Source organism: Perca flavescens, chromosome 16, assembly GCF_004354835.1.
Source record: "Perca flavescens isolate YP-PL-M2 chromosome 16, PFLA_1.0, whole genome shotgun sequence".
Lineage (NCBI taxonomy): Eukaryota > Metazoa > Chordata > Actinopteri > Perciformes > Percidae > Perca > Perca flavescens.
Window position 1 is genome coordinate 8,126,269 of NC_041346.1, and position 15,298 is coordinate 8,141,566.

Sequence of the window (15,298 nt, forward strand, 5' to 3'; positions counted from 1 at the left end):
AAATGTATACTAAATCACAATACAAACATGTCATTACACTTATCACCGTCAAAAGGAAATGTATTTTTATGCATTTCTCTTTTAAGATCTTGAGTTTCAGAACTGCACTTATTAAAATGTGTAATGCAATTAAAAAAAGCATATTAAATTGCACTTACTTTTTTTTACACTAAAATGTGATTACCTGCTACAATTCTATTAAATGCACTTACAACATAAATTTAGCAGAGTACAACTTCAAGAATTAAATGCACCTGGCTGTGTTATTTTCAAGCAATAGGTTATAATTAAAGTGTATTTAAGTACACTTTTGTATGAATAGAAGACTTCAGTTACACTTTACTTGAAGAAATCTACATAAGAGTGACATGACACTCATGAACATGTCATAAACTTTATAAACAAGTTATAAACGCTTATGACATAACGCTTCTTTTAGTGTCGTTCGGTTTTTGTCATGACAAGTTATGGCTAGGGTTAGGGTTCATGTGTCATGACAGTGTCATGTGTTCATGACAGTGTCATGACACTTTTACGTAGATACCTTCAAGTAAAGTGTTACCTAGACTTTTTACTATTCATACTTAAAGAACAAGAGGAATGTCATGAGATCCAGGCTGTTTACACTGCCACTCTGTGATGTTGCCTAACAGACAGGAAGTGCAAAAAGCTTTTTTAACACAGTGTTGGTAAAGTTGTTGAACAAAGTAAAGAGGTCTCGCATTGCCAGACCTATCTCCACAGCTCTGTGGAGGAAGGTCTGGCTACACCACACACACCTTCTGGGATAGGAGGAAAAAAAAACAACCTCTGGGTTGTTTGCATTTCTTTAAACCAATCAGCATCGTCTTGGGCGGCGCTAAGCTCCGGATACAGGGATGGTGGCTCTGCAAAATAGTCTCGGGAAGGAACTTGTTTTGGTGGAACATTTGGACCCTGCAAAAGAAAACGCCACATATTATATTAAATGAAGTTAACTGTTCACACAATACAGTTAAGATGAGCCATTTAAATTAGCTAGATACATGGTTAAACCTAATTTGCTCTTACCAGTGTATCGCCGTGTGAACTTCGTCCACAGCAATCCCCACCAATCGGTCCCAGAACGTCCCGGTTAGAGAGAAAATGCCGTAAACATATTCTTTGTAAATCTTTACGATCATTCCCTGAAAAGAACCAAGCGGGCCTGCCTTGTCGCTCAATCCAATTTTCCTCAGAACTTTGCCATTTTCAGTGTGTAGCGTGCTGGCTCGAAGTCTTAGATAGTTAGTTATAGAAGAGATTGGCATGGGATACTTTCCATAAAATCATCTCTCAATGCAAATCAAATCAGCTATTAGGCTCACTGAAATAAAACCATGCCAATCTCTAGGTATGGTGAAGGGTATGTGATGATGTGGGGGGGGCTATTTTAATTCCAAAGGCCAAGGGAACTTTATCAGGACGCATAGTATCGTGGATCCATGAAATAACTGGCCTTCAAAAATAAAAATCTGCCTGCCTCTATGGGAATTTAACATAGGGGTGGACTTACTTATGCCCCCTGTATTTTAAAGGAAGAACATTTATTTATTTACAATACATTATTCATTCACAAAGTAAATTGGTGTCCTTAAAAGGTTGGATTTTTTGTAATCCTCTTTTTAGTCAACTTTAGCATGGGTGTATTCCCTTACGCTGTGCACTGTAACAGACAATTCTGTTCCCACAAGTCATACAAATATACATTCCATAATCACATGAATCAAAAAGAGATGACAGACTTCATTTAATGCTGATCCCAAAGACACACAGGAGTCATTTCCTGCTAGAAAACACCAACATGATTGACAGTTTTTTTTACATTCTCAGTGGTCAGCTCCATGTTAGCCCTTCAAAAGATTAAACAGACATAGAACTTGGATACAGAACTTTTTTTTTTTGGATCACTTCTACAAATCAACCTGATACACGTACATTGGAAAAGGTTATCAAAACTGAACAGAAAAAGTGAAAGAAAGGCCTTTTTATCCGTTTTAATCCGTTAGTGCTCTTTGTTAGATTGAGTCAACAGCAGGTTGGTTCTGCCTGTTGGTCCACCCGTCCTTTTTCTATTCTTTACTCCTTCAGCCAGCTGAGCAGCTGAGGTGTGTAGTAGGTGATGATGATGTCAGCACCTGCATCACAGAGCATGGAAACACCATATAGCATCAAGTCCGATTACATCAAGAGCTGAGCTCAACAGAGAAACCTATAGTAACACATCACCATATTTGGGAACAAAACTGTTTTATTGTACTATACGTACTCATGTACTTAAGACACCCATGGACATTTACTTTAAATGTGCAAATGTGTTCCAAGTCAACATAAGTTAATTTCATATTTTTTTAAATAATGAACAAATACTGTAAGTGTGTGTCTGCAGGGGTACGTTCATTCATACAAACACGTTTCAAACAGGCTAGTAAACAACACGGTAGCGTGTTCTTAAGGCCCAGACACACCGACCAGACTGATCAGTCTCCCCGAGTTGGTCAAAAAAGTGCCTCAGAACTCAACAAAGCGACTAGACGTAATACGTCTCCATAACAGCAGGCGGCGCTAATCTGTATTGTCGCCCAAAAAATGAAAACTGGCAGCTGATTGGACGAACGCGTCACGTGGGTCTGGTTTCTCCGGAAATTCAAAGACAGACCATCATGGCGGCTTGTTCAGAATACGATCTCATATTGTACTAAAATTGTTCACCGAAACGTGTTTCTGAAAACATTTTAAGAGAGAAATAGGCCGTGCAGTTGCTGAATCTGTCTTCATTTCAGATCGACAATGGTCAGTTTAAAAGATTTTAGTCAGATTTTGAGAGACTCTAGTCACGTTCATTCCGCTCCCCGTTTCCGGGTTAGCACTCTACCAATCAGATGGGTCATTTGAGTCCGACTGTCATATCAGCCAAAATGAAGGACAACGGCCCCGAACAAGCGAACAGACTCGGGTCACTGACCTCGCCAGACTGTTTGATGGCCGATTATCGGCTCGGTGCGTGGTCACATTTAGCCGAGCTGGACCAGAGAATATTTGGGTAAAAACAGATCGGTGATGCTGTCTTGCCCTCACTGTTCTCCATGAAGTTTGCTTGCGTTTTTCATGTGGAGTTGATGGTCTCCCTTACCGGCTAACGTATTTCAAGATGGAGCATGAATATGGAGTGCCTACCCCAGTTCATGCGAATGCAAATGTTATATTTCAAGCCAAAAGGAATACTTGGAATTGATGGTGGTGGTCAATATTCATGAAAAAGGACAAGTTTGTGAACGGGCAACACCGATGTTGATAATGAACGACTAAACACGTTACACACTGGACCTTTAAAGTAGTAACAGTACATCTACACTTCAGTATGCCTCAAATGCAGTACTTGTTGAATCGTGTAACAGCTTCTACCGAGGGGATTTACGCAGTGATTGGCCAAAGTATGGAGGGATGAAAGAAGGCAAGGTTTTAACTTTTTTGGTTTTTTTTTTAAACCTCCCTTTTTTCATTCTTCGCGTACGGTAAGGTACTACTTCGGTCTCGTTTTGTGTATAAAAACAAAGGTCTTATCCTGTCTCTATGACAACAGACATTTAACCCCACCACAGCTATAAACTCCTTTTCCCTAGAATACATAGTCAGACAACACGCTGTATGACCTAGTTCATTTCAGACATACTGAGGGTACCCAGGGTGCAACATTGACTTTTTGTCCACCAGCCAAATGGCTAGTGAATGGTCCCATTTTACAAGCCACTCGTTACATTACCATGGTTTTGTTTGTTTTTTGGCGGGTGAGTGAATTAAATCTACTAGCCACATGTATATTTTACCAGCATTTGGCTGGTGGGTGGTCCTGAAGCTGACTTCATCTAAAACAGCAGTTACACTTGAAGACAAAATCTGTGTTTTAGGGTTTCAGAGCCAAAGATACGTTTAGAAATGTAGCCAATTTAGGGAGGGCACGGCCTTTGTTCAGGGGATCTGAGAGTTAAGCTCCCCCCTCTTCTCCTCCCTCTCTCCTCTCACCTGCCCTGCGGAAGGCGGTCATGGCCTCCATCACAGCGGCCCGCAGGTCGAACGCTCCAGCCTGGGCGCCGTGCCATATCATGGCAAACTCCCCGGACACGTTGTACACCGCCAGGGGGTGAGTGGGGAACTGAAGAGAGACGCGGGAGGAAAACGAAAGATTAATCACATGTGGACACTTCCTTTTATATAAATAAAAATGGCACAATGATTATTTTTATTTTTATTTAGTTTTTAACATAATCATTCTGACATTTTGCCAAATATGCTTCCAGGATTTTTCTCATATAAAGCTTAGCGAAATCAATTTCATCTCTCTCTGCCTTTCTCGCTCCAAATTGCAAATTGTTTTTCCCCCCACAAGCCATTTGCACATTAAATAAGAAAAAAACAATAAGCACTCTCATCCACTTATGCTGCTATGCACCGCCACTTTACGTAATAATGTGCATATTTATCGTTGTATGTACTTACAATGACCATAAAATAAAAGTCAATTCGGATTCTGACTTCTACTCTGTGGGCGTTCACCCTAAGTAGTCCAACCAGATCTTGCCTTGAACTCTCTTAGCCAATCACATCCTTGCTATCAAACTTTAAAATCCGTTCTGCTCTCTGCTGCTGACCGTTGTCATTTCAGTAGGAAACGGATGTGACCCTCCACCCTTTCACCTCCAGTCTTCATCATCAGAGCCCAGTCCTGCTCCACACTCCATCATCCAAGTCTTCAGCAACTCTCTCCACCACCACCACCAACAGTGTCTAGACCCTAGGGGTGGGGGGGATATCCTCACCTAATCACAGCATCACTTCCCCCGTAAATATACCACGTTTCTGCCGCCCACATGAGGAATTCTAAGTAATGACAACAAAACTGTCACACAGTTGCTCAGCTTCTCTATCATCTGATCTAACCAGGAGGACACAGAGGATTAAAAAAACATGATGGACTCTTCAGAAGAGGTCATTATCTTCCCTTCTGCGCACGATCAATCTTCTGAACATACTGAGAAATCCAGAGAGAGTTGTGTGGAGCTGAGAGTCTTAATTAGCTTCGTAGCAACTCATTTGGAAATGGCTTGAATGGAACGGACAATCATTAATATCAAAAAGTTCCGCACTAAAGCTTTAACTGAGTTAAGTTACAGACCTTGTCTTTGACTTCTCTCACGATGTCCAGATACGGCAGACCCGGTTTCACCATCAGCATATCAGCTCCTTCTCTAACGTCTCGCTCCTGCAGCACACAAACGCCAGTCAGATCTCCTACAACCGCTTCAACGCAACACCTGGAACCCGGCCGTACAACACGCACATCGACTCACCACGGCTCGGATGGCGAGTCCTCTGGCTCCGGGAGGCAGCTGGTAGCAGCGTCTGTCCCCAAACGCAGGCTTGGACTGGGCAGCATCTCTGTGTACAAACACAGCAGCAAGCGTCAGTCTATTCTCACTCCTGAGTGCTATTTCACTGATCGGTTTACACCTGATCCTGGAGCGCTTCCTTACCTGAAAGGACCATAATAACAAGAGGCAAACTTTGCACTGTAGCTCAGCACTGAAGCCTGGAGAAGGAGAGTAAACACAGACACAAATGTTTTAGTTTTAGAAACATCTTGCGACATTTACATCCTTCTTTGCAATAAAGCCTACTGTTTCTTTCTTATTGTCAACAAATCCAATGTAAAGACCAAAACCAACATTGACAGGATCCTACTAACAAGTTTTGTGTGTGTGTATCCAAAGTCTGATATATCTTCTTCCTCTGTGCCACACAGATCATTGCTGTCCTAAAACTCAACCCTCCTGTAGTCCTCGGGGTCAAATTTGACCCGTTTTCAAAAATGTGGGTTTCTTTTAACCACATTGTCCAAAAAATACCATGGATGGTTCCGTAAAATAAATGATCAGTTCACTACTTTCAATGAATTTGAGTGTTTTATTCAATTCTATAGCATTTTGGGTTTTTTTTTTTATTTGGGGGGGGAATGATACGATAACATTGGAAAAAAAAAATGGCGAAAATGTCAAAAAAAATAAATAAATAAATACGCGCCAATTTCTTTAAACCAATCACAAGCGTCCTGGGGGGGCGCTGAGCCCCGGATGCAGTGACAGTGCCCCCGCAAAATAGATAGCAGAGATAGAGGAAGGGGCGGTACATTCGGGGCGTCCCTCCCGGCACTGTACATCCGGTTAGCCAGACTAATTTGGACTCATTCCCACATACACTGTCGTACCAAATGTGTATTAATCCGTAGCTGAAAGTAGTCCCTAACAAATGCCCCATTTACTCCTGTTTGAGTAATATTTGGTAAAAACTACAGTGCCCAGCTGTTATAGGACATAAACAAATAACTTTCTTTTTTTTGTGTGTTTAGGACTAGCCGTTTTTAAAGATTTACGTCTTCAGTGGGAAACAATGAGCTGCAACAGACAGAGTAGGGAAGTCAGAACGTTTGCATTGTTGGTTTGGGTCTTTTGTATGGGATTGGTTGACTATAAGAAAAATCTAGACCCTCCATCTCTTGTTCTTGATATTATAGTTTGTACGTGGGCTCTCCCGTCCTTTACCTTGTTTCCCAAACCATTAGATATCAGGGCATGTTTGATGGCTCGGACTCTTCCATCCATCATATCAGAGGGAGCGATGATGTGACAGCCTGCAGAGCAACACAAGACAACATGATTAGGGACGCACCGATGTACGGTCATTATTGGATGACATCAGCTTCCTTAAATTAGCCAAATTTAAAATGTGGGGTCTAAAAATACAGAAATCGGTTTGTTTTTTTTTTAATTGTAAAATTTAACTACCCCTTATCGTTAAAGCCCCCAAAATCCTAGAACATAAACAACATGGTTGCTCTGGCTCGGAAACATTCTCCTTCTTAAAAACCACTTAAGGTGCTCTAAGCGATGTTGGGTGACGGCACTTCTCGGTGACGTTCAAAGTATTTTCAAACAAAACGAGGTTGGCTCGCCCCTCCCTCTTCCTCATCCCGTCCCCTCTCCCTCCCTTCCATGCTTCCGCGCACTAACCCCCACAGAGGTGTAGTGGTAAAAAAAGAGGTGGGTAAACTATAACTTCTGTGATCAGGTGGACCACGACGTGGTCACCCGGTAAGGTGGGCCACTGCCTACCGGTGTATGTGTATCCTCATGACATCGCTATAGGCCATCATTTGACGGTACTACCAAGGGTATCTCTGGTTGTTCCCTCATAGGTCACACAATCACTATTCAATTCATACATTAATCTAAGTTCTTGTTAAAGAGACTCAAGAAGGAATAATATGGTTGAAATCTATCAAGTTTACTAAATGACAAAACAGAGAGAACAAAAATATTTGAGAGAGATATAGAGGTAGGCTCATACAGTATCCAGGGCTTCCAATGCATAATACATAATGATTATGGGTTTAGGGATTTGGGATTATTTTCATAGTTGATAAATCTGTTATTTTCTCAATTAATCGATTAGTTGTTTGGTCTATATGTCAGAAAAATGTGGAAAATATGGATCAGTGTTTCCCAAAAGTCCAGGATGACGTCCCTAAAATGTTTCGTTTTGTCAACAACTCAAAGATATTCAGTCACAGAGAGAAGACACTAGAACATATTCACATTTAACAAGCTGACAGCAGAGAATTTTTTTACTTTTGTCTTAAAAATGACTCAAACAGACTAATTGATTATCAAAAAGTTTAGTGAAGTTTAGTACTGTTTTCCGAGCTCACCCACTTTGGGCTTGTAGCCGAGGCCGTTTGCTGGCATCAGGAGGAGGGCTGCTGTCTTGACGGTGCTTAAACAATTGCCGGATATCCATATTTACAATTCATTCATCATTACATGAGACATGTAGGCTAGTTTGGGCTAGTGACCATAGACTTAGCTAGTGACTGACGAATCTGGATGCAGTCTGCTGCTTCCTGCTGGACACGCTGGAGATGCTCGATGGTGATGTAAGCCCCCAACGTTGACTTGAAGGCAGTGCTGCGACCATTGACTTCATGACTTCAAGGCACCTAACATTGCCTAATCCTAGTGACTTCCAGGCATAGCTGCCTGGAAGTCGACGTTTGGGGGCTTAAATCACCAAACACCGCAAGAGATTTGTCAACACAGACAGTAATGCAGTGCAATATGATAAACTTAGGTTTAACAACCTATGAAACTATTAATGAACAATATGAAACTAAAACGACATAATAATAATAATAATATTTAAGCTTAATTTAAAATGGCTTAGGAACTATAGGCAATTTAGAGGTGGATAAGCTCAATTTAGAGGTGGATAAACGCTATTTAGGAGGTGGATAAACGCTATTTCCGAATTTTGGGAGGTGTGTAAACGGAGTTTACGTGCGTTTAGCCTCCACTACATCCCTGAACCCCCACCCCCAAATCCTTCTCGTCGGTTATTGGCTGGATATATGTTATGTTTGGTGGTGCAGGTTGGCCACTGGGTTTTTGTTGGAGTTTGTGGAGCCTGGGCTGTCTACAGAGACTGCATTTTTTTACAGTGTGTTCAGGGGACAGGCTGCTCGAGAGGTTTGCCGTTTGTGAAAAAAAAATGTTGTAGCCTCAAAAACGCGTGACATCGCTTAAAGCCCCTCTAATTATACAAAGAATGTCTAAAAAGCTTGTTTTCCACTTGCAACGTTTCTTTTCTAAAAACGACAGACCTGTCAGCGTCTCTATAACCTGATCTTGGTGAATGAAAACATGAGTGGATTAATACATAAATGAAAATGGTGCATTCCTAACTTCCATAGATCATTCAGATCGAATGGAGAGGCTCACTGAGGGGAAGGAAGAGTCGTGCTTATTTCCTATCGTTTGTTACCAAAAAGAGAGACCCTTTGAGAAACCGGTTTTACCAGCTTGGGCGTAGGCCAGCGCCACTTCCGCTAAGCGCAAACAGCTGGCGTCATTGTTCAGAGTACCGTCGTCGTTCAGGATACCTGCAGGTGAAAGAAGAGAACATAACATTAGTAATTAGCACATTATTTCTGTCCTTTGCTGCTCTTTAAATTAAATAAAGAGAAGGTATATCACTGACACTGACTGCTAGAGCAGTTATTTATTAATTGTCTCAGAAATAATTGTGATAATTGTCTCTTTCAGTTATTTATTACTTTTTGAAACAAATACAAGTTTTGTATTAATTCCAGGATACATCTTTTGGTTCTATCACTGTTATGTGACCCAGATAATGTAGTGACGCAGGTACACAGCCTATGAAGACAACAATGCCCCTTTATTATCATAAAACATGTTTACTCACTGTATCCCCCCTTTTTGTTGCTATGAACGTGTTTAGGGTCAAGGGCCAATAACTAACAATTGAAATAATAATCAAAATATATAGCCCGACTAATAAGCACTTATATAATTTATATAACTTATACAATTTGGCATATCTTAAAAGGTCCCATGACATGGTGCTTTTTGGATGCTTTTATATAGACCTTAGTGGTCCCCTAATACTGTATCTGAAGTCTCTTTCCCAAAATTCAGCCTTGGTGCAGAATTACAGCCACTAGAGCCAGTCCCACAATGAGCTTTCCTTAGGATGTACCATTTCTGTGTCTGTAGCTTTAAATGCTATTGAGGAGGAGAGAGGTGGGGGTGGGGGTGGGGGGGGTAAGGTGGAGGGTGGAGTTGTGTGGCCTTGACCAACTGCCACTTTGCTCGTTTGAAAGCCATGATGTCTCTCTCTCTCTCATGGGTGGGCCAAATCCTCTGGGGGGGGCAAAGCAGAGAAAGGGGAGGTAACCTTGCTCCTTATGACGTCATAAGGAGAAGATTCCAGATCGGCCCATCTGAGCTTTCATTTTCTCAAAGGCAGAGCAGGATACCCAGGGCTCGGTTTACACCTATCACCATTTCTAGACACTGGTGGGCCACAGGCAGGCTGGGGGAACGCATATTAATGTTAAAAAACCTCATAAAGTGACATTCTTTTAAATAAATCAATGATTACCAGTCGTACGCTTTAAGACCTTAGCTTATGTTAGCAATGAATTGTGGTTAAACAAAGACACCGCGATAATGTAAAACAAATAAATAAAAGGACAATTAGACAATTATGTAATCATTGTTAGATAATTATTTATCAAAGAATAGACAGGAACACTGACGTTCTTCTCAAAGTTTGTTTTTTACGTCCTTGCAAACAGTCAGAATTTTACAGCACCCAGCAAGTACAGAAAAATGACTAACTATAGCCTTCAACAGCAGCTTTTTTAGGAGTAAAATACAGTCATAATACAAATGACTGTAAAATGACAATATCTCTTGGTCAGGCAGGGCGTCTCCTCCTCCTCAGGAGCATTCTGTGCTTTTCACAAGGTTAGTCAGTGGCTCCCATGATTATCTTGTGAGAGCGCCAGCAGCATTTTGGCTTTCTACCACGCAAACAGTTTAATATATTAACAGAGAAGAGAAGAGAAGAGAATCATGACTTTCTAACACAGGCCTACTGACCGCAGTGTCCGTGTGACGTGTAGGGACACAAGCAGACGTCGCACGCCACCAGCAGCTCAGGGAACAAGGACCTGATCTTCTTCACGGCCAGGACAGCCGGCGTGTCGTCCGCGTCGGCTCCTGAACCCCGGTCGTCCTAACGGGAGGAGCCCAGAACACGAGTGTGTTAAGTCGTGTTAAGAAGAAAGGAACTTCTCAATCCAAAACTATGGGTTTATTAATCTGCTGCTAGTTCAGCCTCCACTCTTCTGAGAAGACTTTCCACAAGACGGTAGAACCTGGCTGCAAGGGGTTTGTTCCCATTCAGCCACGAGAGCCTGAGAGGGGTCCAACACTGATGTTGGGTAAGAACTCGTTCTGCGTCGAGACTAAAAAAAAATAAAAAATAAGCAAAAAGCATCTGGCTCCCAGTCGGTGTGAACGCAGCCTAAGGCTTGTATAGTAAATGTGTATTTTTCAACCAGTAACACTGAGAAAATCTGTGTTTCTAGACCAGAAAACTCCATGCGCATAGAAAATTAATTTTCCATCAAAATAACTATATTTGGGGTGACCTCTAGCTCACCCAGTAAGAGGGTTCGCCCCATGTAGGCTGAGTCCTTTGCAGCGGCCCAGGTTCGAATTGTCAACCCTCATCTCTCTACCACCTTTCCTGTCTATTCACTGTCACTATATAATAAAAAGGGAAAAGCCCCCAAAAAAAATCTTTAAAAAAATAAGTAAAAATAACTATATTTCATGCTTTATTAGTTAGTTTATTGACCTTTCAACATTATCTCACGTTCTTAAAAACTATGGTCACTAAAAACACTAAATTATTTTGCTGTTAAAACATGATGCCCATACTAAACAGAGCACATCATTTAAAACAAACTAAAAGTTAGCTGTTACAATAAAGCAGCAATACTTAGCGGACCACAACATTTAAAATAGACTGAGAGTTACAAATAGACCCAAGTTTAAAATTGCAATTATCTAAACTGAAATATCTCTGATCACAAAACTGAGATCTGAATTCTGCTGTCATTTAGGAGTCACAGCTGAACATGTGACATACGGTGTGCCCACATTTTACTAGAGTGTTTCTGTATCTGCTGCTCTGCACATTTAATTAAAATTGATTTGATACTTTTAAGCTCTAATACAGTGCATGGCCTAAGCGCCAAATTAAAAGATTACAATCTGCAAATCTGTAAGTCTATTATTAAGATATAACAGAACAGGCAAAAAACGAAAAAATATTGGTTTCTGTGCCAAGAGGTTAAGACAAAGATCAGTTTACTACATTTCAAAATAGGTATTTAGAGCAACGTTCCAATGTTTCTGAAATTTCCGGCACTCAATCGCTATCTTCTGTCTCGCTATGTTCCCTGAGGTAAAAACTCATATAGTGAATCTTAAAAATATATTGTAAATGAATTATTTACAAAGTGGAAAGCCTTTTGCTATCGCTGCAAGTTAAATTGACGGGGGAAAAGGGTAAAAAGCTGCACATTTGCCCATTTAATGAGAACTTGACACATGAAAAGACGTATTAGATATAGAGATATATATGCGATAATAAAAGGCAAATACAAGACTGCAAGCCCGTGTGTGTGTGTGTGTGTGTGTGTGTGTGTGTGTGTAACAGGTTTGTTTTTTCACCCTTTTGTTTTACATACCTTTTCTATTTTTGCAGGGACACCAAAAATCAGCACGCATTTCAAGCCGTTCTCCACAAGCGGCCGCAACATGCCCTCCAGCTTGTTCACTCCGTATCTTTGGATGAGAAAACATATATTATGAACATAACATCAGAACACAAAAAGGCCTGTCAGGGAATGCCCGAAATCCCAATGAAAATGATCCTCCATATCAAGTTTTATTCAAGAAGAACTAAGTAGGCAACGAAAGCAACTTAAGATCTGAGGAAAATGATATGAGTTATAAGCACTGACACAACATTTCACATTTCTAATAGGAACTTCAAGAACCGTGTGCAGGTCAGGCCCTGTGTCTTGGAATTCAGAAGCGCGCAAAAAGTGCGGGCGGGTTTGCAGTTTGGTTTTGTCGTGAGAAGAATAAAAAGGTCTAACGGATTCTCTTCTTATCTTGGTCCAGGTCCAGTGTTTGGCTCTGGGTCCACCCTGCCAGCCTGCTTTTATCTGAAGACAACACCCTCAGTGGGTTCCCCACTGCAGGATGACACTGCGTGTGTGTGTGTGTGTTAAACTATATTCGTGGTGTCCAAAAACCGGGAGTCCGGTATACTTGTGGGGTCCAGACAGCTTTGTGGGGCCAAAATGTGGGGCATTTAGTTGTGATGGTTAAGGTTAGGGTAAGGGGCTAGGGAATGCATTGTCAATGACAACCTGTGTGTGTGTGTGTGTGTGTGTGTGTGTGTGTGTGTGTGTGTGTGTGTGTGTGTGTGTGTTTTTATTTAAAGGCCACTTTAGCCAGAAATGTGTTTTTTTTTTTCATTCTTCTTTTCATGAGCTCTTCTGTAAATTGCTCACAAAAAAAAAAAAAAAAAAACTGGTGCTTTGTTGTTGCAGTTATGGGATGGCTATGATATGATAGGATGTGTCGCTGTGACTCTTACCTGGCCTGTCCCGGCAGGCTGCCTATGGGCTCCACTGCATCTGCACTGTCTCTGTAGGAGAGAGTGACAAAGAGACCAAGATAGTCCATTTAAGTTTAACATCACAAATACTGGACTGTACTCCACCTCTGGCGGTGAAAACATAGTCCATAGTTGTTGTTGCGGCATCAGTCAAACTCCTGTCGCCTACACTTGTTTTTATTTGCCCTTTCATGCGATTGGAATCTGGATACATTTGTAGGAGACATTTCATTTACGTGACGAAGATGGGGTAGATGAGATTGTCAGGTCTCAGATCGGCGACACAGGTCTGCCAGTATCGGAGCGTTGGGTGGAAATAGCCGCTGTGGAGGATGGACTCGGCCGGTGTCTGCATCTTTACTCTGAAACAGAGATAAGACCATTATCAGGAACACGGGGAAACAGATCGGGTTCTGTTTTGACTTTAGACTTCTCGAGCAGAGTCAGAATGCCGCTCTCACATTCTTGTGCTTCAGCTCAGCTCAGCTCAGCTCAGCTCAGCCAGCGTGAACACTGAGCAGGCATGCGTGATGCTGCTTCTCCAAACAGCAGCTTGGCTCTCCATCTCACTGCAGAGGAAGCAGGAGAAGCACTGGCAGCAAAAAAAACTGTCCTGTCCTGTCGTAAGTAGTGTCCTGTACACTGTCCTGTGACTCAGAGTCGGACTGTCCCGGGACAGTCATGGGAGTCACAGGACAGGACAGGACAGCTTATGCTGCCAGTGCTGCAGAGGAAGCAGGCGGCAGCTTTTCAAACTCTATTAAAATGGGAACCTTAAATGGCCAATGTTTCACACGGGGTTTTCTCCATGCACACGTGGCATGACGTAACTTTTTTTTTTTTTTTAACAGCAGGAGAAACACCATTTTTTTAACTTATGAATATAGTTTAAGTAAGGGACCGTATGGCTGTGCAATAATTCAAAATTGGGACCTGCAATGCTAACATGATCTGATTTGGGCCTTGCTGTTATTTTTAAATACCATAAACGTATAACTTCGGATATGAAGCAAAGTGGCAGCAATAAATCAACAATAATCTGCAACTTCAGGATGACAAGCCATTTCTGATACACGGAGGAGATCGAGCTTTAACTAGACCTACTGTAACGTTACCTTAAAACACACCACTAGAATGACTGCTGTAGTTGCCTTTTACCAGGCACGTGTTTTTGCCTTTTCACATTTTCACTGCCAGATTGGTGGTGTGCTATTTAACATTTAACCAGAGCACTAGAGCAGGCTAAGTTACTATCACAATATGTCAGTTTTCACCTTGACAGGGAAAATACCTTTATACTAAGTGTCAATGTGCGGGGACGGCTATCGCCACGACCCACTGTTTACTATTGTCTCACATCGGTCATATTACAATCCACAAATGTGAATTATAAACGCAATAAACGCTACATAAAGACAGCGTACGTACCTGTGAAGACGAGAGTCTGCGCGACTTCCCCACACTCCGGTCAACTACAACCACACGGTTTCTTCTTTGGTTTTACCCGTCGTTCTGGGGCGACGTGATGGCGCACTACCGCCACCTACTGACTGGAGTCGGAGCTTATTTAAACCAACTAAAAAAAAATACCCACATAGAAATGATTGTATTGTTGTGATATCAATGTAACCAAAAAGCATACAGCGTTTGGTGAGTATTACAGGTGGTAGTACTCTTGAAACACAAACGGATAACAAAAAAAGGAAAATAATTGCAAATGAACCAAAAATTGCCTTTTCGGCCACCGTACAATCCGGGTGCACAATCTTTCAGCAGAACTAGTAAATACTCTTCAGTGGGTACAGGAGGTCAGACCGCATATAAGCAGTGAAATGTTCCAATTCTACAGCTACAATCCAAATTATGAAATCAGGTCAATCCATTAGTTTTGGGAGGTCAGAAACAAAATCAATAATTCATCATTAAATAATGAGATCTTGGCAAGAACTCTGGAATAATGATGATAGGCTAAGGGTTTTGTACCGCATATCTGTGGAAATATGCAAATAAAGTTGGGGGAAAAAAAGACAAGGGTAGAGATTATTTCAAAATTCAAAAGTCTGTCAAAGTAAGAAGTCATATAGGTGAATGTAGGAAAGAAAATAGCCTACTAGTTTTTGCTATAATTAAGGTTAGGACATATAGGACTCAATGCTACTTTATA

The 15,298-nt window shown here is 41.5% G+C and overlaps 1 protein-coding gene across 1 annotated transcript; it reads right to left on the reverse strand.

Moving 5' to 3' along the window:
- Positions 1-1,750: 1,750 nt before the first annotated feature.
- On the reverse strand, positions 1,751-14,831 carry alad (aminolevulinate dehydratase). The gene is made up of 12 exons (XM_028602567.1): positions 14,563-14,831; positions 13,371-13,496; positions 13,114-13,164; positions 12,194-12,290; positions 10,533-10,668; positions 8,924-9,007; positions 6,615-6,703; positions 5,550-5,605; positions 5,367-5,454; positions 5,192-5,278; positions 4,042-4,171; positions 1,751-2,156 (listed from the first exon to the last, which is right to left on the reverse strand). The coding sequence occupies exons 2-12, from the start codon at positions 13,487-13,489 to the stop codon at positions 2,098-2,100; spliced, it is 996 nt and encodes a 331-aa protein (XP_028458368.1). The 5' UTR covers positions 13,490-13,496; positions 14,563-14,831; the 3' UTR covers positions 1,751-2,097.
- Between the last annotated feature and the right edge of the window lie 467 nt (positions 14,832-15,298).

Coding starts and splice junctions, on each gene's coding strand:
- alad (XM_028602567.1), bottom strand. CDS start 13,489: ATGCAGACACCGGCCGAGTCCATCCTCCACAGCGGCTATTTCCACCCA. Junction 9,008..10,532: donor CACGTCACACGGACACTGCG/GTCAGTAGGCCT, acceptor TTTCACCTGCAG/GTATCCTGAACGACGACGGT. Junction 5,279..5,366: donor GACTCGCCATCCGAGCCGTG/GTGAGTCGATGT, acceptor TGTGTGCTGCAG/GAGCGAGACGTTAGAGAAGG.